The sequence below is a fragment of the Mastomys coucha genome, unplaced genomic scaffold (assembly GCF_008632895.1).
Source record: "Mastomys coucha isolate ucsf_1 unplaced genomic scaffold, UCSF_Mcou_1 pScaffold21, whole genome shotgun sequence".
NCBI classification, from domain to species: Eukaryota; Metazoa; Chordata; class Mammalia; order Rodentia; family Muridae; genus Mastomys; species Mastomys coucha.
This window is the reverse complement of record NW_022196904.1, coordinates 102,415,625-102,426,060: the sequence shown is the minus strand read 5'-3', so window position 1 is coordinate 102,426,060 and position 10,436 is coordinate 102,415,625. Positions and strand designations below refer to the sequence as shown.

At 35.9% G+C, this 10,436-nt stretch overlaps 1 protein-coding gene across 5 annotated transcripts in view; it reads right to left on the bottom strand.

Annotated features, from left to right (window-relative positions):
* Positions 1-10,436, bottom strand: part of Far1 (fatty acyl-CoA reductase 1) — a 62,902-nt gene that overhangs the window by 16,285 nt on the left and 36,181 nt on the right. For 4 of the 5 annotated variants that reach the window (XM_031387956.1, XM_031387952.1, XM_031387954.1 and 1 more), the window contains exons 5-10: positions 8,747-8,926; positions 6,205-6,382; positions 5,272-5,316; positions 5,038-5,156; positions 4,394-4,461; positions 2,563-2,734 (exon numbers count right to left, since the gene is read on the bottom strand). In XM_031387956.1, coding sequence (XP_031243816.1) covers positions 2,563-2,734; positions 4,394-4,461; positions 5,038-5,156; positions 5,272-5,316; positions 6,205-6,382; positions 8,747-8,926 — 762 coding nt within the window. Of the gene's footprint in view, positions 1-2,089; positions 2,262-2,562; positions 2,735-4,393; positions 4,462-5,037; positions 5,157-5,271; positions 5,317-6,204; positions 6,383-8,746; positions 8,927-10,436 lie in introns of all 5 variants that reach the window. The other variant, XM_031387953.1, reaches the window with a different exon arrangement.

The following is a 10,436-nucleotide window of genomic DNA, read 5'->3' as shown; positions in this document are numbered from 1 at the left end:
ATGGTAGCATTTGCTTATGATTCTGACTTTCAATTTGAGGCCAGCCTGGGCTACATGAGATCCTATCTCAAAGAATAAACAAAGCAAAAGTGATAATGCAGTATTTTCTAGCTTCCACGTTACTTGCTCAACCACTTTGGCTGCTGTGCAAAAGTTAATTCTTAGAGGCAACCACTAGGCCTTGAAAAGATCCTACAAAAAGCAATCCTGATGAGACAGACAATAATACCTGGGCCCTGGCTGATCGAATACCCCATCCTCCTATCAGACTTCAGCTCTTTCAGCTCTATCTGATCACATGAAAAGTCTTAAACTAAAACCACATATGCCAATTCCTCTGCAAATTCCTGATCCCAATATTAATGAGAGAGAGAGAGAGAAAGAGAGAGAGAGAGAGAGAGATGATGACGACTGTTTTAATCACTGAGATGACTTGTTATATAGCAGTATCATCTCTGTACTCTTAGTAAACTATGGGGTTTTTGTTGTTGTTGTTCTTTTTATTATAAATATTAAGTTTACTGAGCTGCCAGCTGTGGCTGCCTTTACAAGACCTGAACAAGATAAAGCCAGTTAACATCCAAAAGGGAGGAGGAGAGTCTCATGTGTCCTCCCCTCCCAGCTAAAAAGCTCAATTGATAGCTGTCAGTGTCAGTGGAGGGAGAGTCAGTTTTCCTCAGGCATGGGGCCCTGGGTAGGTTCAACATATTCCAGTGAAATGCTCCACACCCACACATTAAGTAGACAACATAAATGGGTACTCAGTGGGTTATTTAAAACAAATAATATAGGCTAGGTGTCGGTGGCACACACCTTTAATCCCAGAACTTGGGAAGCAGAGGCAGTCAAATCTCTTGAGTTCAACACCAGCCTGGTGTACAAAGTGAGTTCCAGGGCAGCCAGGACTGTTACACAGAGAAACCCTGTCTCAAAAATACCAACACCCCTCCCTACGCACCGCCCCCAACAAGTTAAAGGTGGGTATAGAAAGAGTTGGGATGAATCTGGTCAAAATATATTGATTACTATACAAAAATTCTCAAAGAATTAACACAAATGAATTAACTTTTAATTAATAGGAATTAACTCATTCTCTTTGTAAAGTACTATAAGGTATAAAATATATTTTATGTTTTGGAATCAGTTTTTTTTCTGCCCTAATTAAAGCAACTGTACTAACATAAATATGCATTAGCAAATCATTAATTTCATCTGATTTTTAGCCATGAAAAAAACCACCAGCATAGCAAAACTACTTTTGCAAATCATTCTAGAAAACCGGAAATGTTTGTTCTGTAAGTTGTCCTATTCAATACTCCTCCTTATTTCAATAGTGAATATAGTTAGAAACATCCTAAACTACTCAATATACTGAAAAGTTTCTACAGCAGCTGATGGAGGTCCTGGAACCATCATCTTCTCTGAACATACTCAAATCCTGAACTTGCCAATCAAAGATACTAATATAGTTTTAGAAATAAACATTTTGTAGTACATTTCACTAACTATGTGATTAAGACAGTAGGAGAACTTTGTAGGGTTTCAGTGAAAAAAAGAAAAAAGGAAAGATAGGATATTACAACTATATGAAAATAGCAAGTTTTTTTGTGTTTAAACTTCTAAAAAGTAGAACATTAGTCAAAAACTGTAATTACCATATTATAAGCTGAATAGGTAACTAAGATATTTCAAGTAATTTTCTATAAGTCCTATATTTTTTCATATAAAACTAAACCATCTACTTTACAGCAAAATATTTTACTCTGAGTCCCATGTAAAAACTCACCCCTAGATTTTTATGGAAGAGGGGAAAGAGATTCAATTTCAGCTTATAATAACAATGACAATCCCGAAGTAGGACATTTCCTATTATAATGGGATTTTGGAGAATCAATGACCCAATAAGATGAGGTCCATTCTTGGCCTCCAAACATCTCCAATTTCTAGGAAATGTCCTGGCATCTTGATTGTGATTGCACTTAATCAGGTTAGTAATTCTAAAAGTAAGCTCATGCCAGCGACATGGTGTCTCTCCAGCAAGCTTCCACCACCTTACCAATACACAGTGTATTACTGCTATTCTTCTTACCACGGTTTCTGACCTGTCAACCTGAGTGCAAGATCGAGCAATAATGCAGGTACTGTATGTTTGACACCCTTCCAATAATGAAGCATTAAGTTGTTGGAACAGAACTTAACATAGGGGTGCCTGAATACTTGGTTTAAAGGATTCATCTTGAAGTAATGATTTAGATAATCTCCTGTAGGAAAAATAAGTGTTAAAGCATTTTGAATATTGTTATTCAGAAAAGCACCTAAAGTTAGACCTAGAACTCAACATATGACAGTAATTTATCACCAGAACTTTAGAACAAATAATGTGACTTACAACACTACCTTTGCTTTTCTGACAATGTCTTATTCAAGAGTCTTCTCATTCACAAAAGGCCCCTAAGCCTTATCATAAGCACGAACAGATACAGAGTTAATGAGCAATTCAGTGTTAAGCATGGGTTGTTTAACAGTCAGAGGAACAGAGAAGACAGAGCTAGTCACCATTACCTTGGGCTTCTTCCAGTCATCCTGAGGTAGATATCATAGAGGAATGCTGGGGCCTTATGGCTTACAGCAATCCAGTAATGATATAAAAGGTGATTGGAGGTTAGATTTACATTGGGCCGTCTGAAGGCCTGTTCGAGAGGATTCCTCTTGAAAGTGGAAATTACATGGTATTCTGAGGAAGAAAAGTTGTGTAACAGCTTTGATAATAACCATGTAATGAAGTTTTGAAAAAAAAAATCATGTTTGTACAATGTAAAATATTTTACCAGACTCAGAGTTCATTCATTTAAAAAACAAGCTTTTCTACTCTCCACAGCTAAGAGAAGACTGTATTAAACTGCTGGTTCCAAGGAGCTAAAATACTTTCATTATTTTAATTAAATGAATGAATTTTTACTAAAATTCACTCTGAAAATCTTAATGTTTTACCTAGGTCAGTTTATAATGTCACTCTCTATATTTCACCTCTCACGATAGCTTCTTTCTTTCTGTTCCTCTTTCCAGATTCTTAATACTGTACTTACTTAAAAAAGAAAAGGAAAATCATCACTTTGTTTATGAATGATTTAGTTACTCAAATCAACATACATCATACAAGCTTAAAACAACCCAAAATTAACCTCTGCTGTAGCTTATTTACATTATTCAAATCAATAAATCAAACTTGGTTTCTTCTATTTTCATACTTTAATGTTAATGTATATCTAGGTATTCACCAAAGAATAATGTTGAATTTGATTTTTCACAAAACTGTACAGCACAACAGCAACAAAAAAAAAAAAACCTCACTCACTTAAGATGCTTCAATATCCCTGAAGGACCATGACTTGAAATACTGTGAAATCACTCTAGAATTTTTTTCTTACTTTAACAGTCAATCTTTAAATTTAAATATAAATGCCTCAGAAAAACCCAAGACAATGTCACATAAGATTTCACTAGGTGTGGTGGTATATGCCTGTAATTCCAGCACTTGGGAGGCTGAGGCAGGATAGATGGTTTGAAGCCAGTCTGGGCTATATTGCATGTTCCAGGCCAGTCTGAGCTACTTAGTGAGACTTTATCTAAAAAAAAAAAAAAAAAAAAACTGACAAGGCAGAACAAGGGCTAGAAATGTAGCAGTGTAGTGTGTGCCTAGCTAGCATGCACAAGACCTAGTGGGTGGGTGAGGAAAGGGGCAGACTGAGTCCCAGCACCAATTTACTTTAAAAACAAATTATTCTGTAAGGATAGCAAAATTTCAACTACAAATAAAATATCTATTGTAAAAAGCAATGCCATAAATATTATATTTTACTCACTTACTAATTTAAAATGAGCATGCTTCAAGTTATACTAGCCCTATTTTAGAGCTAGTTAATAAATGTACTACCTGCTATGGATCTTTGACTTTAGAAGAATGTACCCTGGCCAAATGTCACCTACTTCCTAACTCCCTCACTTGTAACTCTAGGGACCAACTGATACACCTACTCTTACAGGTGCAAATAAATAGTATTAACTACAGACTGGCATCATCAGGCCTGAGTGTGCTCACTGGTTAGGGAAAAAAAAAATTGCCTCCAAGCTACAGGTAGTCTATGAGGGTGATGCAGATCACAAGAGAACAATTAGAGCCTGACTAGGTGAGTGAACACATACATCAGGCTATTCTTATACTGGGAAACATTAAAAATGGATCACAAGGCAGGACTGGAGTTATTCTCAAACAGAAACTGAAATAGGGATACCTTTGTAACTCAGTGGCCCTAATACCTTATGGGTATTCTAACATTAAAAATTCAATGAACACTTTATGTTCTAACATTCAAAAACATAGATAAAATCATACCAACTTCCCCCCAGTGGAAAGGATTAGTGCTGCCTGTTGTACAATTATACACCATGATGTTTCTTGGTCTGCAAAGACAAAGATGAAAGCAAAGAAACATAAGAGGAAGTCAAAAGTGTCTAAGCTAAGTCTTATGTACTATCAAAGTACGAAGCTATGATGATAATGAGTACCTTTTCTTTATTATGTAAAAGGTACCCTTAAGAGATTATTTTTTAAATGTTTAGGCTTTAACTATAAATGCTATTACCATCTAAAAGGATGCTCACAGGTTAATTAGTACTGTTCTAGTGTGCCATGGTTGAAATAGATGTAGCATTTCTTGTGAATTTCAACTTGAATTTATACTAAGTTTGACTTTGGCTTAAATCACTCTTCATGAAGATCCCTCCCAGCCCCCATTTTTAGTTCCTAACAAACCTATAAATTTTGTAAATACATGAGATTAAATATTATTTCTTCTTTACCACAGATGGGTCCACATGGTATTGTGTCCACTGTACAAGCTCTTAGAATGAGCACTGGTATTTCCTACACCCTAAAGGCACTTTACCAACAACATAAGCAGGACTGGGGCATTAAGATCAGAAGCTCCTTCTCTCTCAGTTACTACAGTTAATAAGCAACACTGTTGCCTCATATACCTATTAACTCCGGAATACCAGGCTGCAGCAAGGCTCGTGTTGACAACCACATCTACAGGAACAAGATCTGCAAGGGCATTGTTGGAGGCACGCATAGTTCGAAGAATTCCTTTCCCTGCCTTTGTTGAAATTAAAAACAACACTTTAAAATACATCGCCAAAACATGTATACACGCACATATGTATAAAGACAGGAAAATTTATAAAAGTAGTAAATCATAAAAGTTTATTTACCGCAATGAAGAGACCACTTGGTCCATTAAAGTTATCAATCCATCCCTAATGCCAAAAATTAAAGGAAAAAGAATTAACATCGAAGTAGACTTATTATTTGAAAGTGCTAACACCAAATGTATACTTTGTAGTTTTCTCCCAAAACCTAAGAAAGATCTACATTCCATGCAGAATATTGTTCTTAGTCCCCAAGAATGTCCCAAAAAGTTTCTTCTGGAGTCATAAATGACTAAATGAAAGTATTTTTAAAGGATTACATAGCTCTGCTAAAAGAAGTACATACTTTGCATCATTTTTCCTACATTAACCCTGTTCACCACTGACTTGATATTATTTATTAATGCAGCATCTTAAGGGAAATGATACATGTTCCTCAAATTTAGTGAGTAAATTGGAAGAAAACAGGATAATTATCAAAACAACAAAGGAGAGGCTATCACTTACAGGTAATTATACAGACCTTGAGAGTTTTTTGTTTTTGTGGTTTCCCCTGTATCAGTTTACTTACTGGCTTTTGTTTCTGCCTCATCTGGAGGACTTAAAAGTATCCCAACATCTTTTTTTCTTTTTAGTAGCCAGTTATAAAAGAAATCTCTTATACCTTTCTTAGCTTTGTAATTTACACACAGAAAAATACACTTCTTGTAGGACTTGCTTTTGGCAATAAAAACAGATGAAACCACGGTCTTCTTTACTGAATGCTTCTGATTTTTCAATTAAAACTTAAAACTGTTAATCTACATTCCATACACTCAAGAAGCACCTTAGAAATATAAGTATGAGTAATATTACCTTTTTCTATGCTCATAAGCTCTGCCATGGTAAAATATATTCAGCATGTTAACACCTGCTCTTAAATTACATATCAACTCTTTACACAGTTATAACTTAAAACTCTAAATCCCAAGTGCTTAACAATTTTAAAGAGCTTACTGGAAAAGGTTCTTTCCAACTGGCACCAACAATCGACGGCCTTACAATTGCAACATTTAGCTTTGCTCCTTCTTGTTGCACGACATACTCTGCCAATGCCTTAGTGTATATGTACGTATTAGGTCTGTCTCCTATCAATTTTGGTGTGATATCATTTACTAGGCCATCATCCATCCATCTGGTAAACAAAAAAAAAAAATTACATGTACAAACATTCCAAATATTTTATCATAGATAAAAACCTACTTAACTGAACTTTCTATGAACCTATGTGTTGCTCTGATTTAAAGTTTCACAACTATTTTCTTTTCTCTCCTTTTGTGTGTGTGTGTGTGTTGTTGCTGTTATCATTGTTGTCTTTTTAAGACAGGATTTCTCTGTTACCTCTCTCCCTGGCTATCTTGGACCTTGCTGGTAGATTAGGCTCATCTTGAACTCAGATTCACCTGCCTCTGCCTCCTAAGTGCTGGGATTAAAGGCCTGTGCCACCACACCCAGCTTTCAAAATAACTGAAGAAAAAAAGTAATGTCTTTAAATATCAACCACAGAGCCACAATCTGCAACTCCTTTATCAAATAAGAACCAACAGTCTTTTATAAATCATATGTTAGATAGCAAACTAAACTGACCTAAACCAACCAAAAGGTCTTTAGAAAGTATCATTTAGTTTAAATATTTAGCATTTCATGTGTCTTTGATCAGAGTGATAAGGGATGCTAAGGTAAATGAAAATGAAGTAATTTATTATAAAATAGTTAGAGTATAGTTAGAGTTCCTTCCCAAAGTCCAAATAAATTCCAAAATGTATCAAGCCTCAAATGTTTAATTAGAAATTAAAGATCTATTTATTACTATCTAATAGAGTAACCGACTAATAAACACATTTGCTATTCACATGTTTACATTTAATGTAAAAGGTCTAATAATGTGAATATTTAAGATAAACCACTGGAACTGTACATCTTTCACAAGTGACATTAACAAATACTAGGATTAGTAAAAATACTGAAGCATGTTATGAAAATTCAATTAACCTACAATGCAGTCATCTCTTTAATGATCTCAACAACTCTGAAGACCACCTGTAAAGGAACCATAAACAGGTGATGTCCCAGTCTTTCCTCTTTTTACTCTAAGGTACTGTGTTCTTGTCTCCAGATACTTGTCTTGTTTTGTCTACTAAGCATACAATTAAGCATAGTCACTAACAACTAAGCATACTAACAACTAGGGAAGCTTAAAATGCTTCACATATGGAAGTACTTTGTGTATGTAGAAGAATTAAGAACATTAAACTGCAGACAAATGCATATCCAACGTGAGAAAGACTATAAAATATGAGTTTTGAAAAGTGAACAGGATAGGTAGTTGGTAGATGGGAGAATACCACCCCCCCACAGCCCTCAAAAAAATCTTGCTAAAGAAAGACTTGGGCCAGTAAACCTTATTTCTCCTGAGTTTACAGAGCAAACTCATGAATTATTTACTAGATAGATTTCTTTGTAAGCAAGGAAAGGAGAAAAAAAAGATTCAGGTTACAAGCTCTTCTCATTTCTTTACATGCCTGCATAAGCCAAGAAGTCAAAATAAAGTATGTTTCATTAACTTCAGTTTTCTCCAGAATCATAAATACATCTATTGATCTGTAAGGAAAATGAGGTATATATTTAGGAACATCTATGAAACTGAGTCATAAAATAAAAGTAGGTAATTCTCACAAGAAATGTCAGTCATCTCTGGTATTGCTTTTCTTACAATTCATTTCCTCAACATGAAAGCCTTAATTCTGAAGAAATCAAGACATGGGGAGAATCAAAAGTAAGTGGAATATGTGTGAGGAAAGATGGAACCAAGGAAAAACAAAAACTATAAAAAAACAAAAACAAAAACCCAGAGATACTGTTTGAAAACCTAAAAATTACGTAGAGATGTAATAGCTGTTAGAATGCCTCTACAATTGTAGTCCAAAACAAAACAAAAAAAGAAGAACTCATGCTTTATGTGGTAAGAAAGCATAGACTAAAAAGCAAGTGATGGTTGTGTTGTATACATTTCACATAATCTTCTACATCTACCAAATACAAATATAGTTCATATTAACAACTGCTGATGAGATCCCTGTCCTTAGAAAGATGGTAACTGAAGGATTATAGTTCCTATGATTCTCTTAAACTAAACAGCTTCTCTATAGGTATTGTCCACTGCAGGGGAGGGGGTCCTTTAGTAAATTAGAACCTTGTGATTAAGCAGCCATTGGTCTCTGATCCACAGAAGGTAGAATTGAGTACCTAAAAAACCAAAGCTTCTAACACATGGATAAATTATTCAGAGACCTTTCTCTAATCATTAGCTAATCCAAAGCTAATACTCTACATTGGCCTCACCAACAGACATAACCCTGTACAATATGGCAGAGAGTATGCAGAGATAAATACATACATGCACACGTGTGTTTGTAGCATAGGGGGTAAGGGGAGTGGAGGGTATATATTTGGACCCAGAGTCTTAAAATTAAAAGCAATGTGTATAAATTCAACATACTCTAAAGAATCAATCAGCTTCTTGGGGTCTACAGGGGGTGGATAAACTACTTCATCAATATGCTTTCGATTGCAGTAGGCATACGCTGTTGAGACATGCATGAACACTTCCAGATTCTTCATTTGCTGTGCAAGAAGAATAAGCTGTCGTGTAGCAATCACATTTAATTGAACAGCATCTCTGCAAGAGAAAGACACAATGAAACTTATAAACCTTATTTTTTTCTTTAATCTATTTACAAACCAAATCCTAATTGTATTAAAGAGTAAAGAAAAAAAAGCATGGTTAATTTGCAATTCCTCCTTTAACTCTGAGTTGGTGTATTTTATTTTAGTATGAAGACTATTCACTATACTAATTATATGTAAGTTTTCTGAATATAAACTCTAATAAGGATTTGAAAAACAAAGCATACATTGTGATATAAAACAAGATTATGAAAGCTATGGAATCAGATTGGGCTCAGAACCTGGTGTGGTCTCATTTAAATGCTCACTTAAAATGCTAAGTTGCAAACTTCATCGGTAAATGGGAACAAGTAACAAAATCTCCTACCAGAATTAGGAAAGACTAAATGAAAAGAATAACTTTATTTTGTTGATAAACAAAGAATTCTCAACTGAGGAATACTGAATGGCTGAGAAAGAAATGTTCAACATCCTTAGTCATTAGGGAAATGAAAATCAAAACAACCCTGAGATGCCACCTCACACCAGTCAGAATGGCTAGGATCACTCAGGTGATAGCAGATGCTGGCAAGGTTGTGGAGAAAGAGGAACTCCTCCATTGCTGGTGGGACTGCAAACTGGTACAACCAGTCTGGAAATCAGTTTGGCAGTTCCTCAGAAAATTGGACATAGTACTACCTGAGGACCCAGCAATATCACTCCTGGGCATATACCCAGAAGATGTTCCAACAGGTAATAAGGACACATGCTCCACTATGTTCATAGCAGCCTTATTTATAATAGGCAGAAGCTGGGAAGAACCCAGATGTCCTCAACAGAGGAACGGATATAGAAAATATGGTACATTTAGACAATGGAATACTACTCAGCTATTAAAAGCAATGAATTTATGAAATTCTTAGGCAAATGGATGGAACCCAAAAATATCATCCTGAGTGAGGTAACCCAATCACAAAAGAACACACATAGTATGCACTCACTGGTAAGTGGATATTAGCTCAGAAGCTCAGAATACCCAAGATACAATCCACAAAATACATGAAACTCAAGAAGAAGGAAGACCAAAGTGTGGATACTTTGCTCCTTCCTAGAAGGGGGAACAAAATACCCATGGAAGGAGTTACAGAGATGAAGTGTAGAGCAGAGACTGAAGGAAAGGCCATCCAGAGACTGCCCCACCTGGGGATCCATCCCATAAACAATCACCATACCCAGATACTATTGTAGATGCCAGCAAGTGCTGGCTGACAGGAGCCTGATATAACTGTCTCCTGAGAGGCTTTGCCAGTTCCTAACTATACAGAAGTAGAGGCTCACAGCCATTCACTGGACCGAGCACAGGGTCGCCAATGAAGGAGTTAGAGAAAGGACCCAAGGAACTGAAGGTATCTGCAGCCCCATAGGAGGAACAACAATATGAACTAACCAGTACCCCCAGAGTTCCCAGGGGCTAAACCACCAACCAAAGAGTACACATGGTGGGACTAATGGCTCCAGCTGCA